At 40.3% G+C, this 18,704-nt stretch overlaps 1 protein-coding gene across 2 annotated transcripts; it reads right to left on the bottom strand.

The window, feature by feature from the left end:
• Positions 1–11,401: 11,401 nt before the first annotated feature.
• hccsb (holocytochrome c synthase b) lies at positions 11,402–13,952 on the bottom strand. Of its 2 annotated transcripts, none has more exons than XM_088283218.1 (8): positions 13,816–13,952; positions 12,996–13,114; positions 12,863–12,913; positions 12,637–12,767; positions 12,416–12,564; positions 12,210–12,329; positions 12,050–12,136; positions 11,402–11,969 (listed from the first exon to the last, which is right to left on the bottom strand). In XM_088283218.1, exons 2-8 carry the CDS (start codon positions 13,102–13,104, stop codon positions 11,771–11,773), a joined length of 846 nt encoding a protein of 281 aa, XP_088139344.1. In that variant the 5' UTR covers positions 13,105–13,114; positions 13,816–13,952; the 3' UTR covers positions 11,402–11,770. The 2 variants fall into 2 exon arrangements, with proteins under 2 accessions (XP_088139344.1, XP_088139345.1); XM_088283219.1 differs by having other exon boundaries at positions 12,863–12,910.
• Positions 13,953–18,704: the final 4,752 nt, after the last annotated feature.

Raw genomic sequence — 18,704 nt, 5'->3', positions numbered from 1 at the left:
AAAAAAAAAAAAAAAACATTAATTTTGAATGAAAATGAATGAGTATTTAGAAAAAAAAACATGAACAAGATTTATTCATTTCTTTTTTTTCCCCAAGTTTGGCGGGCCGGATTATAACGTTTAAGGGGCCGCATGTGGCCCCCGGGCCATAGTTTGCCCACGCCTGCCATAGAACACCGTCCTGACTAATAGCAGTGATCTTAATATAGTCAGTCGTCACTTTCTTCCACCTTCTGAAAAAAAAAAAGAAAAAAACAGCCCAGCTCGAATGTTTTTTGGCGTTGCAGTCCGCGAAATGTATCGCGTCGCGATTAACTAACCATTCGGACTTGTCTTGCGCCTTTTGACTTTTGTTATGTATATGAGCCCTATTATGTACGGGAAGTAAATGTATCGAGTGGAGGAGGAATAAGGGGGTCAATATGAATAGGGGGTGGCGTTTTTTTAATAATCTTCTTGTGGGTTTTACAGAGGGTTGAGGGGGGGGTGTATTTCCCCGGAGGATGCTCTTCGGGGACATCATGCGCCTCCTCCTTTACCCGTGTTGCTCTATTATTTCATGCTTTCTCCACTTGATATTGAGACAACAGGGAGGATTAAGCCCTGCAGTGACTGGAAAACTGCAAAAAAATGCAATGTAGGTTTATGGATTGATGTGGAGGGGTGGGGGGGTTGTAAAATGTAAGCCCATCCCAGCTTTTTAGTGAAGGCGTGAAAATGTGAAGTTATTCCAAAGGGATTCTGATCTCATTACGAGTCCTTCTTTATTGGCTTGCTTCCGTCCGTTCCCAGTCAGGTCAATCCCATCCATCAATCAATCAATCCATCCATTTCCGATAGCGCTTCCCAATGCAGCGTCGCCCAATTCATCTTGACGTCGTGGACCGACGGCTAATCGATCGCAGAGTTGACGATTACGGAACCGTTCGCGTGAAGATGTTACAAGTATCATTTTGTTTCCTTCTCCTGTTGCTAACCTGCTCTCAATCTCAACACTTGACTTGGAATTTCAATCAGAACAAGCTGAACGGGTCAAGAATCAAAGAAACCATCCTAATAAACCAAAATTGAAGGACAGCGAACTGAGAACCATCACGCTTGATTTACTGAATGTTGGACTTGATGCCTTTGACCTCTTCCTTGCCATTCGCCCGTGGAGTCTTCTCAAGAAAATACAACGTCTGAGCCCGAGAATAGTAGCCGACAAATAGCGTGACGCTGATCAATAATCGATGGCAAACGTGCGGGCGCTCTGGCCGTAATGGGAGTGGGAGAAGAAAGAGCAGAGGTGTGCTTTTGCAGCCTCGCACGGTAACACCGGTAGAATTAACACCTCGGGAAGACACGGAGAGTGTGGACAGATTTGGTCAAATGAAACTTAATGCTTGATAATGTTGTCTTACTGCTTCGGATACGGTTTGAGATTGACAGGTTGGCTGTGTCCTCACTTAAGCTTTTATTTCTGAGATAGCTCGGGAGGGCCAGAGTCAAGCTTAATTTTCTTGTTTTTGGCCGAGGGTTCCTGCATGGATGTTCAAACTAAAATTTGAAGCCGTATCCCCGTTGTGTGAAGCAGTCTCGCAAACCCAAAAATCCGACTTGAGTTCATTTTAATAGTTAACACCAGGAAAGCTCCCGAGACAAAACCATTACCTGTCACAACAAAAAACGTCTTGATAATATGAAGTCACTGGCGCACTGGGAACATCTGCCCGTAATACAACAAGAGTGCCATATATGAAGAAAATATTAACACCTGTGTGGCCCAGGGAAAAGCCATTGGGTGTTTTTGCTTCCATTAACTGGATGTTAGGCACTTGACACCAACAAAATGCCCCTCAGAGTGGAAGGAGCCCTCAAGGAAATAGCTTCGGCCGACATTAAATCCTTTTCTCCTGCTACTCAGAAAGGCTTGAAGCCTGAAGCGGGATTAAGAAAAAGTCTATCAGTCCTTTTCCATCATAAGTGATAAGTAAGGTGGAGAGTGGGAGGGAAACAAGGTTTTACGCACGTCATTCTTTTAATAATGTTGGTACTCAAAAACAGGAAAAAGAGATATTTTATATTTATGTTTATTTATATATAAATATATATATATTTTTTTAATCTATTTATTTATATATAAATACACACACATATATATATATATATATATATATATATATATATTTTTATTATTATTTTTTTTTTTATTAATTTATTTATTTATATTTATACTCATTTGGGCGGTTCTGGAAAATGCATCAATGTACAGCACATGTATTTCCAAAAAATAATAATAATAATTTCAACTCAAGACAATGAATAACAGGACTATGAGTCACTCTTGGGTCAAAGCAACGGAGAATAAACAACACTGTCATTGGTCGTAATAAATTGAGACGCCGCACCAATCGTGCATATTAGCAAATGCACTGCTATAATTTGTCAACAAATTGTTTGCTCGACTGGACCGAGGATGATTTGGCTTTCTGGATTTCAGGCTCGTTTCCAAGGCAACGCCAGCATCCCAAAAACATTAGTTTTCAGGGTTGCTTGGCTTTGTCGTTTAAGAGAGTTTTTTTTTTCACTTGCCTACAGTGAGTGTTGAGACTTGTGCTGAAAAAAAAAAATTGAAGGTATCGCATTTGACTTGAGGCTTCTTTTTAACCCGATACACCTGTTGGCTCATTTTGCAGCCATGATCGATCAAATGCGGCAAACGCATGTTCTTTACATCCACAAGAAATCTAAATGGTCTCCCTTTGTCCAGTGAGGCTTTATAGAAATACACGTGGCAGGCGTTCTCGGCTAGCAACTGAAGGCTAAATTATTAAGTGCAGCCGATTGATATCTTTGCAAGTTATTTGAAATACAGTTTATTGTATGAAAAAAGAAAAACATTTCCAACAAGTTTTCCCTTCAGAAATGAATTAAAATGCAATTCATATAAATCAGTTCCAGTCACTGAAAAACACCAGAATCATTTAACTAAGAAATATAGAGCGTTAATAAATCAAGAAACTAATTTAATAAATGATTATTTAAAAAACACATTAATGTCAAGATTAAACGAACAAAGTTCAAAGGAAAACAAAATAAAATCAAGCCCTGCAAACGACAGGCAAACATTGCCGCAAGACGACCAAGACTCAAATGAAACCAGGGAGCTAAATACAGGCAAACCGACGAGACAATGAGGTACACCTGGACAAGGCACGAGCAGCTGGAGGGAGCTGATTGCTTGACGAGAACAGGTGGACGTGACGAGTGGCCAAGACATGAGCATGGAACGCAAGAAAATGTGAAAAAAAAATAATTAACCTACTAAAATCGAACAAAATCAACAAAAACACTCACCATGATTATGTACAAAAAAAATCATTGAGTCTTTCCATAACTTTTAGAGATAAAACCTTGTATCCGAGTTTGTGTTATGTGAGAGGCATGGTATTAAAAAAAAAAAAACACAAATAATTCATAAAGCAATGTCATTGCTTATAACTGCCACAGGATGGCGACAAAGAACTACTTTTGTGTAAAAGAAGCTCCTCAACTAACTTAAGCACCAAGATGCCGTCAGCATATTTTTCAGTCAAAAAAGGAAAATAGGATCACAAAAAAAAAAATGTTCACTATACTAGATAACGTTTCCAATCACATTTTAGTCAAAAATTAAAGAAAAACATAATTTAACGCTGTTGTGTATTAAGCTCAGAATTTAAATGCTGCTATTAAAACAGCTAATTGTCACTCACAAACCATTTACAAGAACATACAGGAAAGTTGTAGGTCACGGCTGAGCCGTTTATTTTCAGCCTTCCTGACCTCACTCATAATGGCGCACGTTGCCATTAAAAAAAAAAAAAAGAAAAAAAAGAATAAATTGACCATGAATGATCAAGATCATCAGGTCCACACATTGTAAGTTGTGCTTACCAACACGAACCGCCATAAAATGTATAGAAAGGAACAAATGGATAGCAAGCGTGATGAGCTCAACCATTAAAAGTCCACCCACTGCAAGTGCCTCTTCGCAGCTGCAATTAAAGCGACGCCTTTTGTCTGATTAGAGGAAAAGGAAGAGACAGAATTGATCGACCTTTAGCCAGCGGTCGTTGCTTCCTAAATGGCAGAAATCTAACACAATATACTTCCAGTCACGCACGCACACTCAGATGGCCATGGAACGAGTCCCCACTTTGCAAACGCTGCAAATAAACACCGGCCTGCTTCCAAAGTGTTGTGTGGAGAAACGCCAGAACACGAAGGTTGCTTTTTGTATTGAGGAGACATGAGGAATAAACTCACAAGGTTACATTTATCGTATATTTCTGTGTCATTTCCACCTGATCAAATAAGTGGAATCGACATATACAGTGGTGTGGATTGATTTTCTGAAAACGGCGCTTTCTAAAGAGGATTTGAAAGGCATAAAATGGCTCATCTTGAGGCGCTAGAACTGCTATTAATGTCCTTTATGGCAATTTTTATTCCGATTATGGAATCAAAAATGTGCAACTGAATTGCAGATAAATCCATTTTTTTATTCGCAACCACTGCTCTGTTTCAAACTAGAGTCACGGTCAGTTCAAAAGTTCAATTCATCAATTCACCGATAAGCGATTCATCATTTATTTAATTTGGATTTTTTTTTTCAACTGCAAATATTTGGAGATAGTCCCTAAGAAAAACAACATCAAGAGTTCAACTTTTTTTTCTCTTCAATATACCCCGTTTTGATTATATTTAGATCTTTGACATCACAGCACGGTCGTGCAACACGTGAGCTGACAAACAAAGGATGTCAAAGATGATTATTTCTCCACCTGCGCGAGGTTTGGAGTGAGCGAGCCCACAGTGAAAGCACGCGGACTGAAAAAATGTTCACAAAGCACATCTGTGTGTGTTCCAGTGCTATTTAAAGAAGTCCAATTAAATCCAATGTTCACATAATCTCTCTCTTTCTCTCCCTCTCTCTCACTTTCCACTTTCATTAACTTGTGTTTCTATAGAATGTCAGACACCTCCCGCCCACGCCTCTCAGGCTCACTAGCCAATTACAACTGCGGCACAGTGCAACAGCACCCTCTAGTGGCAGGATTTTTTTTTTATTGTGGGAGGGGGGTGGCTTCTGTCACTTTAATTGGCCTGGATTTTGCTTGTGTCGAGGGTCAAACGTGTTGGCACCGTGTCAAAAGGCATTTGGGCTCAGGCCATACTGACTCGCTCGGACGTTGCGGTGTCAACGAGGAAGAATGGACTCCACAAATAACTTGGAGTGTCTGAATGTTTATGGAGTGGATTGTGTGCAAGACCCACCGGCGAGAGGTGATATATTGAGACACTGCAAAGAAATGTATTTATTTTTTATACAGTTGTATCCATCCAACATGTCTCACTCACTCAAGAAATGGAACACTGTCGTATAACATCACTTTGAGGAAAGGAAGAGAAAAAAACAGTCCAAATAAGAGGTAAAGTGTGCTCGCTTCAAACTGTTTAGAAAATGAGAAATGTTGATGTTTTATGATCCGCATTTTTTCCCATGCGGACCGGTTCATACGAGTCTAGAACTTTTCCGGACTGGCAACCGGTGTTGAGGGGGCGGGGCTTGCTGGTATTTTTCAAAATAAAATATTTTTTAGCCTCAATTAATAAATAAAACAGGGGTACTGCAATTTTCTTTTCTTTCATCGGTACGGCCTGGTTCAAAATGGCCCGTGGACCAGGACTGGGCCGCAGTCCAGTGGTTGGGGACCACTGCTCCAGAGCATTCAGCTTTAGTTAAATTGAGTAAAATTAATGAATGGTAAATTCAAAATGAAGCTCAAGTAGTTTCTTTATGATACTGCCCCCCCCCTAACACAAATATTGCGAGTATACGACAATACAAGGCTTGCATTTGCCACCTAACAGCTCCGATTCATTTCCCACCCCGCCTTTCATGTGCCTTTCATCCAAAATGAATAATACCTTGTCATGAAATATCTTCAAGCACAAAGGTAAGCCTCATTGAAATGTGAAGCGTGCGAGAGAGCAATAAGCCCGCGACACGGCTCGGCAGCAAAATAATATTAATGAAAGCCTGAGAGAGCCGCGCGCGAGCATGACCCTGCGTCGGTCCACTCTGATTGACCCCACTGGAAGTTGGCCGAGGAGCGCAAATGCATCCGATTCACAGCATCCTCCACAACAAAGGGACGTGCTTGTCGGCGCATTTAAATGAACCTTAGCTGCCGCGTCACGATCGAGGCAATTCCAGAGTTACGATGAGAAATTTTATATTTTTGCATTCCATTACTTTGGCTCCAATGAGTCATTTTTTTTTTTTTTTTTTTAGAAACAAAACATGATTAATTTAACTGCATTGGCTTAGATTCTCAATATAAATAAGAATTGTTTTTTTTTTTTTTAGAATGCCTTCCATACAGAAGTGAATCGTGAATTGAAAATCGAATCGAGTCCTTGTGCATCGAATCAAATCGATTTTGGAAATTGCAATCAATACTCAGCTCTTGTTGGACCGTATAAAAAATTATTGATGATTAAAAACTAATACCAATTTCAATTATCGCATTCTAGGTTTGTAGAATTTTTTTTTCCGAAACCAGATGAAATGAAATTATTATTGTTATTATTATATGTCTACGCATTTGCAAACTGAATCCTCGCAGCACGGTGAGACGGAGATCACATGACGCGGGATTTCATTTGGAGTTCAAAGTTTTACGAGAATTAGCATCGGGGGCACAATCAGAGTTTCTTTGTGTTGTCGTCAATTTAAAGGAGGGGGGGGGGGGGCGAAAAAAAAAATTCTAGTGCGCTCCTGGAGAGAATACTAAATAGATCCACTTTGATTAGCATAAGGGGGCAAGTGCTTTTGCCATTTCCTCTCATGTCCTGAAGCACTTTGGAGGATGCGCTCAGCGGTGAGTCTGTCTTTGTTGGTGTGGGGAATGGCGGAATATTTGCAGCATGTAAAATTGAGGTGAATGTTGCTATTGTTGTCGGTCCTTTCGAGATACTTTCAAAAGGTAATGCGGCTTGATTGTGCTGAAGTCTGGTCTGACAAGATAAAAGCAAGCAGGCTGCATAGAAAGAGCGCAAGGGAAGTATGCCGTGTTTGTATTGAAAATCGAGTTTCATGCTCAATAATGTTAAAAAAAAAAAAATAACATAATAAAATGTGATTGGTGTTTTAAATGGAAATGCATTCAGCGCAACTTCACCTTTTGTTGTCGTTTTGTTCATGTCCTATTCTTATTTGTTGGTCTATTTGATGAGGGGAATGAAACTGTCAAATCTTTAATTATAAAAATACAATTCTATCAGCAGAGCGTGTGTTTGGGATTTTGTTGTTGTTCACGTCTAAAAAAGTACTTCAAATTGTGACATCCAAGGGTACAGTCAAAAAAAAAAAAGAGGTCAAAGCTGTTTTATGCAAAAGAATTGTTTAACTCGTGTTTTGCCGTAAAATAAAAAATTATTCCAGTTGTCGTAAATGATTCGGATTTGTCTATTCTTACCCAAATCAGGATTTTGGCCTGTTTTAGTGCCCACTTCTCTACCCCTTAAGTGATTCAATTAAAATGTCCTTATTGAATAGGTGGAAATTAGATACGTAAAAAAATCAATAAAGCTGAAATGGAGTTTAAAAATGTACTGGAAAAGTAAAACTGAATAAGTCCAAGGAGATCTAACCACCCACATTGTACTGTCATGCAATTAAGCGCACAAAAGCCCACACACGCAAAACACTGGAATCTTCCTACCTTCTACAAGAGGCAAGGTCGAGGGTTACCTTCTCTCAGCACACCGTTTCTATGTCTGGCTCGCCCCCTAATCTAAAGTCGTAATTAGTGCTCATGTTTCAGGTTGAGCAGAATCAATGGCTAACAGTGACGTGAATGGAAGCGAAATGAATTCACGGCTCATTAGCATATATCGTCAGATCAAAGAACACGCATGTCAATAGGGGGCAAAGGTCAGAGGAGGGTAACTGGCTGCGGACGACGCCCCCACTGAGAGTGTTACTTGATTCATTTTTAAAAACGAAAATGTTTACGTTAGCTCATATGAAGTTGTAGTAACAGTGTTCACCACTAGATGGCAAACCACCGCAAGACTGTCGCATCAGAGAACAATTTCGAGTGTTGCTTCTCGCCAGGATGTTCATTAGGTTAAACAAATATTGTGTATTTCGGTTAAATTAGAAAGCAGATTATAAATTTGCCGAATTTAAACGAGAAACTGCTTAGAGTTGCGATCAGTCGTGAAATTCTTTTAGCCTAAATCGCCACTACAAGAGCAATCTAAAAAAATACACAACAAGAACCGTTGACAGTTCGTTTGAAGTGCATGGAGAGTTACCAAATTTCTCCCCCCAAAACACATGAATACATTCAACACTTAATAGTGTTACAAACTGCGTCATAATATTGTAATAACACAAAGAGCCCAGAAACTGTGAAGCACATACCACAATATGCCCATTGTTCTATCATATAAAGACCTCCTGCCTTCGCCCCCTCACCGAAGGCGGAATCAAGTGAGATTAAGCGACTTTGTAAGTCATCGAGGCGCCGTCTTGTGATATTGATCCCTTATACCGGGTGAAATGGGATGATCACCGGCGAAGTAATTATAAAGGGCCTCAACCCTGATCCTCACAATAGTTTATCAGCCCGATTGTGAAAAGACACTAGTAGGCAGACGGGGAATATCTCTCCATTTGTCAGCGGCCCACACCATAAAAGTCATCGGTCATTGCTCCCGGTAGAACGATAAGCAGCTTATGCCAAATTGGAGAAGGACTGATTACATCCCGGAGGAGGTGTGTGATGAAGCGCCGTGCCCTGATTGAGATGTCTACTTCCGTGTCAAAGCCATTCTCAATCACGACCAAGATGTGGAGGAGTTGCTGTGTGGAAGGTTGCGCAGGTAAAAAAAAAACTTTTCTTACCGTCTTAAGAAAACATTTGAGTGTTTATGTTCTGGATTAGTAAAGATAATTAACCCTTAACAACATACTTTGAAAGGCCCTTTTTAAAATGGAAATGGAAGGAAACAATCTTGACCAACTGTGTATTGGTCATCCTCAAAGCGCTTTAGAATTCTATCAGCACCTTCGGAACCATCAGGTGCAAGCTTGTATGATCTTTCTCCTCAGGCAGGAAGTAAAGAAAACAAATTGCCTCGGGGTAGTGGAAAAGAAGCCATCAATTAAACAAGAAGATATTCTCTTGACATTTATCGCCATGCTTCAATACGACGGTTTAGCCTCGCAGCAAAGTATGACCACAGGGTGTGGCGTGAAACGCATCTCAGGAGACGCTTGTAGGAATTAACCAGGCTATTGGAATAGTTTGCTCACTCCGTTTTTAGACTTTTCTCTGTTAACTGCGACCAATCATTCAGTCTCTAGTACACTGCCAAGTTTCAGTTTTATTGAAAAGAGTAAGACAATTACGTTTTCTAACCCAAAGAAAAGAAAATCATCCCAAGAGAGATGCTAACAACAGTGTGCGTTCAAGCGTGCTAGTATTTCCTTATTCTGACGTCACGTAACCCGAGCCTCCTTCGTGCTGCCGGGTCATACCATTACAAGGGTGGACGGGAGGCAATACCACAACCCCTATAACAATCATTAGCTGGCTAATTTCATATTCAAATCCGTTTTCCTTGTTATGGGCTTATTATAATACCCGGAAGGCGGGACTAAAATACATCTCCAGCTGTGCTTAATTGAACCCTTATTTAAAATCTGACCCCCCCCCCCCCGCTCCAAAATTGGGCAACCAGAGGGCCGGACCGCCCAGCTCTGATAATAATAATAATAAAACCATTCAGAAAACTGTATGGACTGGTTCAACGTCTCGTCTTTGGAGTGGAAATGGTGAATGCAGACAATGGATATTCTAAAATATCTGACTTTTGTACAGACTGCTGCAGGGTTTGGACATCTGCTCTGTGCTGTGCAGCTATGCGATCTCCCTCGACACACGCGGGAAATCACGCGTGCACGCAAATGTTTAAGGCAACACGGTTGGTTTGCATGAGGCGAAAGACTTGTGCACTGCAGACTTATCATCATTATTATTATTCATTCCGATGCCTTTTAGATGAAGAAAACAGATAATCATTCAAAAGAGCACTGCAAACACACATGAAGTGAAATCAGATTCTCCATGGATGCAAGGTAATGCAACAGCCTGAAGCCATGTTTCGTTTCTGCTCTGCCCACCTCCATAAGTAACCCATAGCTGATCATCAATTCAACATGGCCAGATGTGCCCATTGGCATTTATTCCACAAAAGACACTTCAGGATAACAAAACATCAAGCGGGAATAATGTGGAGCGTGAAATGTGTAGCGGCCTCTCAGAGCTGGGACGGGTGTTTCGAAATATATGCAGTAAAGCATGCATACGCTTTTTTTTTTTATATAAGCACGAAGAAAATGACCTTGTCTCGCTTTCCGAGGGAACTCATCTAAAATTCAAGATTTCAGCTCCGGTTCTTCTCTCTGTGCAGCTTTGACCTGTCATAGATTTGTTTTGAGATTCAGCATTAGATTCCCTTGCTTCACATACTCATTACAAAATGGAAAAAATGTTTTTCTTGACACCAATTGGGTGGTTTTTCGTAAAATCCGAGTATATTTTGGCTGCCTTTTATTTCCATTATATGAAATGGAATCTATGTAGGTTGTAACGTTCGTTCAGTAAACACAGCTTGCTTGCTCGGTTCGAGACATAAAATGTGCCTGCCAGCACCACGAAGGCTCACAAATGAGCACATGACATTGTATTTTGTTGTGGTCTGCACAAAAAAATTAAAAAAAAAAGGGAAGTATAACTCAATAGTCGCCGCCACAGGCATCCATGAACAGGCTTCACATGGCCTTGCAAGCAGCTCTGCTGTGAAGGAGGCAAATGCTGTAGAAGTACATAACTGCATGTGGGGAAAGGTGATTTTTATCGTCAACAACACAAGCAGGGAGCAAAGCTTCTTCACAGCAGTCGTGGGGCTGAGATGGTCACACGTCTCTCATTTCTGGAAGCTTCAAAATGTCTTTTTTCGTCAAGTCATTCAAGTTTTGAGTATCATGCACCCTAATTTCATCATTTGTAATTTTTGTTTTGGTATTGTCTTGTTAAAGGTTATTATCAGCCTGTTTATGAGATGGATTGCACTACAAAAAAACTCTTGTGTAGAACTCTCATCTGTTTTATGTCAAATGTAGAAACCTGTGATAAACATTGAGTGCATGAATGTTTTCGTGTCCAAATAAACCCTGGTGAAACAGCTCCCTCTATTGTTCGTACTTGGAACTGCATCCGCAAGGTTGGAGAGTCACAAGCAGAAGTTGCTCCGAGAAAATCCTGTTACATAACGGAGGCATTTATTATGTATCAAATAGCTTTGGGGATATTTTTATTTCGTTACAGTTGTACAGTATATTCACTCAGTGGTCTCCAAAAATTTACACGGAGAGTTACTTTACCATTAATCAATCGATATTTAGTACAGAACTTGATGTCATGTAGTTTTTGTGATATTTTGAGGTCATTTGGACATGGAAAAAAAAACAATTGAAGCATTGTATCCTGTTAAAAAAAAAAAAAACAACAACAACAGTCACAGAGAAAATCAAAGTTACGTTACAGGCTTAAAGTCGAGTTTCCAAAAAGCTGATTCTTTTCACACAACCAAACAAAATTTGCAAAGTGCTGCATTGAGCCATTTGTGTGTGTGTGTGTGTGTTTGAAGTTCATGCAAAAGTTCCTCAAGACGTCCATCGCCACCAGGCCACTTTCATCCGATCCCAAACGGCCTCTAAAGAATCGAAGGCCGGGCGTACATCCAGGATGGAGAACTGATACGTTTCTTTGTCGATTTCGCCGTCATAATAGTCGATGACGTAGCGCACCTCCTTTCCGCAGCGGTCGACGATCCAGTCGTGACGGTCAAAAGGCAGCTCGTATCTGTAAAATAAATAAATAAATAAATAAAACACAATTTCCAGTCGACATCCATATTCACATCGCAGTGCAGATCGGCTTACCCCATCCAATGGCGTAAGCGGGCCCTCGGCGAGTACTCTTTGGCTTTACCGCCGAACCGTTTCAGAGTTGGACCACACGGACATTCACTGCACAACGATTTGGCAGTTAACTGATTTCGATCCAAACGTGACTGCGTGTGATCCGTTCCCGTCGACTCACCCTGCATGCAAGGCCTCCCACTTGAGGATCTCCTGCCAGGCTTGTTCATTGTTCTTGTTGTGGATTTTGATGATGTTGCCCATGTCGGCAGCGGCGAGGTCATCTTCACGCCAGCGCCACCTGAATGTACGGTAACATAAAAGAGTTAACACACATACACAAAAAAAAAAAGAGAAGCACTATAACGCTGCAACACACACACTGACCCCTTTCTCAGCATGGCGTTCCAGAACATTTGTTCTGATGGGTACACCCAGTGCTTTTCCGTGCCTTGGCGGGGAATCGTGGATTCTTCTCTGGTGAGGGATAAATCGAAAGGTTGGTCCGGAGCGGGCGTTTGGTTAGGAGGAGGCATCTGAGGACGTAGGTCACAGAAGAAATTACGTTTATTTTCAACAAATATAAGCACCAAAAATATTTCTTGTACCATATTTGCTGGATCGATGTCATTATTGCCTGCTGCAGCTTTCATGGGACACTCCACAAATTCATAGGCACGATCCTGGTGAACTGGGCCGGCTTCGGCTTTGTGCATCGGACATTCCGAAGGCGGAGACACTGCAACAGGACAGGGTGCAACAGATTGAGAAGGAATGAGAAGACTTCGCAACACAATGCTGACAGGACGGTACTAACTATCAACTTGTACCTACCTGTAACTGGCTGAGCTTGATGCATGGGACACTCTGATGGAGGGGAGACTACTTTAAAAAAAATAAAATAAACAAACAGACGCACAAATTAGATAGTTAACAGTTTCCATACTATTATATTTTGCATCATCACCTTTAATTGGCTGATTTTCTGTGTGCATGGGACAGCCTTGAGGAGGGGTGGCAATCATTGCCTCTGCCTGGACTGTCAGAGTAGCGGGTGTTGAAGTCGAGGCCCCCATCCTGCCTGATCTGACGTGGCAACAAACACACACAGACTGCTGTGTTAGTTAAAAAAAATAAATAAATACTTCTGAAAGCTTTCAATCACATCCATACATGGAGGCAAATGTTTGTCTCGCTTATGCAGAGGTCGCAAAACTGCTCACACTCAGTACTTAAGCAGAAGTACAAATTTTAGGGTAAAAATACAAGCGTCGATTTGACTCTTTTACTTGCAGCTAAATGTTTTTAAACATAGGGAGAGAGCACAAATACCAGGAAAGTACTCAAGTATAGTACCTGAGTATTTGTACTTTATTAATTCCCACCTAAGTGTTTCTGTCACATCGGAAAATATCACTGAAAATAAAAAAATTTTTTGACTTCAATGGTATTAATTACAACATACGCATTTGTGTCGTAATTAAACTAACTGAGATTATATCATAATGGCAATGATGAGATGATACCTGACCACAGTTAAAAATAACCTCTCTGCTGTTATTAACACATTCGCAGCTAAATTAAAAAAAAAATTACTACACATTCCTGCGTTTTATCGGCAATTGCAGAACAATGATGAATTAAACCATCACATAGCTTATAGATGTTTAGTTACATGCACAGACAAGCTAGCAGCATTGCTAATATTAACTGACATTCCAAACAAATATCGGCATGTCCAACGAGAGATACGCACTGGCCAAATGCTGGCAAGAAGGTTCACTTACATTTAACGGGAAATGTAATAACCAAAATATTGAAATCAGCCACTTAGTGAAGTTCTTCTTCCCACGTTCCGTTCCAATGTCAACGAGCAGGGTAGCTCACGACTGGGTTATGTGACGCGAGGGCACGTCTGTGTACGTAGTCAATGACGTCATGACGCAGGCGCGACGTGCCCATCCTCTTCTACCTCATATTTGCGTGGCTCTCAAACAGCGTTTAGATGCATTACTGCCATCTTGTGTTGGAGAGTAGAATATGTATTGTCAAAACATAAAGGCTGTCTGCGAATCGAGTTCCGTCGAAATGGAAATGCTTTCATTTTTGACGGTGGTAATTACGTTGCGAGTTGCGAATGGTTCAAGAATCATTTTTTAAATAATTTTTAAAATAAAAATAAATTATTCCTCAAAACAGTGACACTTAAAACAATATTTTTTAAAAATTACACGTTAATTTTTCTTCTGTTTTTTCTTCCCCCCCCCGCTTTTTTAACGAATGAAGTACGTTTCCATGCATTCTATCTATATTTTGGTGTAAAAAGTATTTAAAAAGTAATACAATCTACTTGCATGGCCCTTAGTAATCGTCTGTAAGAACTAAGTGAGGATATACATCCTTTGTCCAGCAGATGGAGCAATTCTAAATCACCGGGTTGTGCAACTCTACCTGAATGTCAGTTCATGCCTCAATCAGTCATTTTTAGATCATAAACAAAGTACTTAAAGTGTGGTATTAGCACTACTATTGGTTACCCAGACCCCCTCTAGTGGCACGTGACAGAATCACTGTATTAAATTAAATAAATCCAATCTGTAATTGTAACAGTGTGCATCACTTCCAAAATTGTTTGCGACATCTGGAAGATCAAAACATCAGGTTAATTAAAAACAGTAGCACGAACGGAGTCACGAAAAATAAAGTTCCAGTTTAATAAACACTCAATTGCTATGTGAATATACAATGGTCTTTTTATTCTGCAGTGATCATTATACCAGGTTTAACTCAAAATTATAGCTTGTGTTGCTGTCAGTGCAGGGCAGCCCTGCAACCACAGTTCCGCTGCACTAAACTCGCTTGTTTGGCACTACAACCTTTAGAGTATCGGTTCTCTAATGCTATGTATAGGCTCTGTGCATGCTACGGTGCCAATATCAACACAGGAACATTAGCAAGTTAAAGACAAGCCCATTGGGTATTCCCTTAAGGACAGAAAAGAAGCGGGACCAAGTGTCTGTGGTATCCAAAAAGGGGCCCGCTGCATAGTTTTCTTTTCGGCTCGCCACTTATTCCAACAATAGAATTAAAGACGGGCCACGTAAAAAAGTGACGAGAATGTGAGGGTTTTTTTTCTTTTATTAAAAATCAAAAGTCAAATGTCCCATGATCGACTTCTTTTACATGTAAAAAAATAATTTTTCATATTTTTTTTCATTGAAAATTGTAAATAAATATTTACAATATCACACTGTAAAAAAAACACTAAAATTGGTCAAAATGTATTTTATTATAACCAGAGTTGAATGCTGAGAGATATTGTGCTTTGATTTAACTTTTTTAATGAAAAACAAAAAGTTCAATGAAATTATTACACATTTATTAAGTACTGCAAATTTAAGCAGATGCAATTTGTCACACGACTGTCTTCATCTAGAATGGCTGAACTTTCTGAACCACAAAAATACACAACGTCACGCTTCGGGGTGTTCGCTCTGAAAAACACAGGCGATTAAATCGTTCGTTGTGTTGTGCCAACTCATTCATTTATAGTAGTGTCATTTATCTGGCTACCATCACAACATAAAATATAAAAATCAAGAGGAAAATCACAAACAAAGCGACGCAAGCTGCTTGCCCACGAGTCACACACTGCCTACTTTAAAATACATCCCAGCTGTGTCGTCCAGTATTGCAGTGCAATATTTGGTTAAACATAGTAACAAGTCACAGAGCCGTTAACCATGGTCTTAAAAGCCTTTTTTTTTTTTAAATGGCTGTTTTTCACAGATGATGTAAGACGTCATATTGACCACATTATTAACAGGCTGCTTCCTGTTTTTAACTTCAATAAAGAGTTGCCTCATGACTGCTTCAACATTATATACATATATATATATATATATATATATATATATATATAATTTTTTTTAATACATTCAATTTTAAATGAAAATTAACAAAAGCATTACAAAAAAATATCTCTCTCTGACACACCACAATATTTAGAAAATAAAACCTTAACATGGTTTATTCATTTTTCAAGTTCGGCGGGCCGGGTTAAAAAGGTTTTATGGGCCGCATGTGGGCCCCGAGCCTTAGTTTGCCCACCGTTGCTCTAGGACATGTATTTTTCTTTACTTAAAAAGAAAAAAAAAATCCATCCAAGGTAAAGTGCATGTGTTCAAACGGGAACCAATTCTGACTCAATAACTGGAATTATTTTACCAAAGGGTGCATACGTTTATATTAAGTTTTTGCCAACAGACTAAATCGACGTTTCCGTGGGAACGTGTTTTTAAGCCGTTTATGGGCACATTTGGAGCACATATGGCCTCAAGGTGCACTCCACCCAGCCACGCTCCCCACCAACCAAATACTTTCCCCCCACCATTAAAAGTACCCAAATTGTATTTACGGCCTAAACATCATCTCAATATGGAATAAATGCTCCGAAGCCTTTCGCGCTCCCATCTGTATTGTTCTAAAAGCAGCATGTTTTGTTGGCGACCCGTTTGCTTTCATTCAACATCCAGCGACGATATGTGTCATGTTCTGCCCCGAATTACGTCAACCCAATCTCAGCCCAAACACTTGAAAATGATGCAAACAGCCCCACGCTAAAAGGAGGATTTAGGAAAACAACAGCGAAGCATGTGTTCCTCTTTGTCATCCGTCTTACTTGACACTCGAGCACTGACAGAGACTCTACTTTGTCAGCGTTTGTCTTGGCCCGTCGCTTGTGCCGCAACAAAAGCAAGACAGCTATGCCGAGTGATTTTGTGTGTGTGTGTGTGTGTGTGTGTGTGTGTGTGTTAGCTCCAGACACATCAACACGACTGTACAGCTCGTGTGAGCATGACAGGTGTTTGCTTTGGGAAATGCTGCTTTTCCATTTACCTGCGTTGGCATTCAGACTTGAGTGAGTGAGTTTTTTTTTTTTTTTTTTTCCTTGACTTTGTGACAGATGCTGAAAGGCCATTAATTGCTGCGCTGTGGAACATAAACAAAAAAAAAGTTGCTGCAATGTAGGAATGGGAACATGTCCGATGCGGCGTCTGTCATCAAAAGCGTGTGAGGAAGGTTTTTGAGCAAGCCTTTACTCGCCACGATGAGACAAGATGCCAGTTAGGACGAAACAAATAAAAGGAGGTCGGGCTGATGAACACGCGGCACAAATTCGAATGATGTAACCAAAACCAAAGTAGGGCTTGACCAATGCGGATTTTTTTTTTTATGCCAATTCAGATAGCCAATTAGTAATTAAATAAATAATTAAAATAACTTGTGTTTAGTCCCTTAACGCTTGTCACAAGAAATCAATTTAAGCACATTTAATTGTTTTATAATATTTTAATTTTGTTCAGTTGACACCCCCCCCCCCTCAGGCATACTGTTTGGTTTGTTCATGTTTTGCAGGTAAATACAGTCTAGTGCGGGTGTGGGCAAACTACGGCCCGGGGGCCACATGCGGCCCTTTAAACGCTTTAATCCGGCCCGCTGAACTTGAAAAAAATTAAATGAATAAACCTTGTAAACGTTTTATTTTCTAGATACGGTGGTTTTTCAAAGACATATATATTGTTGTAATGCTTTTTTTCACTTTCATTTAAAATGAAAATTTTTTTCTCCGTTGAGGTGAGGTGACCAAAACACTCCATCCATCTGCTCGTGGTCCGGCCCCTCTGTCAAATTTTAGAACCCATTGTGGCCCGCCAATCAAAAAGTTTGCACACCCTTGGTCTAGTGGAACATAATAACATAATAATATAATAATAATAATAATAAGAAATATTGGCACAAGCACGTCTTTATTCGCACACACAGTAATAGTAATTATTATAAAATCTCATTAGTGGATTCAGCAACAGGCCTGATGGGGAACAAAACAAAACAAGACAACAGTGAATCGTTGATGTTGTCTAACCACATCTGCGAGGACAATGAACCTTTATGTTGGATCTGCGGCTCAATTGGGCAGAAAGACCGCAATGGTGCAACTGGCTTCAGGGTTCGCATTGTACATTCAAGAGCAAACAAGAGACTCTCTCTTCAGCAGGTTTTTTTTTTTTTTTTTTTCCTTGATTGTAGTCGGTGAGATGGTGACGCGGGGCGTGTGTTTGCCGGAGCTATATTTAATAAATTGCCGAAAAAAATTGTGACAATAGCGTTGGTGTATAAAAAATCAATCACATAGATTTATGACATCTTTGACTTTCTTCAACTCTTTCCTGGACCCTCCTTCACCAGTCTTGCTTGTTGACATGATGCAGCCTCCTCACATGGAGCCAATGTGCTGAGTCTAGCCCTTGACATCCTCCTCACGCTGACCTTTGACCCTTCACAAAAGGGGGGCGTCTCATTGGACACAGATTTGCCTGCTGCTCAATTCTATGTGGCACAAAAAGCCCCCCCGGCTCAGCCGACACGGTTATTAAGGGGGACAATGAGGCGACACACTTGGAAACTCATGACCCCCCCCCCCTCGCCCGCCCCGCCCCCACCTCACTTTCCCTGTCAAATATTGGCTTCTGGTCATTCCACTATCCTAAAATCGGGATTATCAGAATATTTGTTTGCGCACATTATAGCGATCGATTTGTAAACAAAGATGGCAAAAAGACTTAGTGATGAAGTGCTGTCTCCAGAAGTGAAAATGCAAATGTGGAAAAGATCA

This window comes from Idiotropiscis lumnitzeri, chromosome 19 (genome assembly GCF_059441095.1).
Source record: "Idiotropiscis lumnitzeri isolate Australia: NSW breed Sydney's pygmy pipehorse chromosome 19, RoL_Ilum_1.0, whole genome shotgun sequence".
Taxonomy (NCBI): Eukaryota; Metazoa; Chordata; class Actinopteri; order Syngnathiformes; family Syngnathidae; genus Idiotropiscis; species Idiotropiscis lumnitzeri.
Note: the sequence above shows the minus strand (reverse complement) of the source record. Positions and strands in the feature narration are given on the sequence as shown.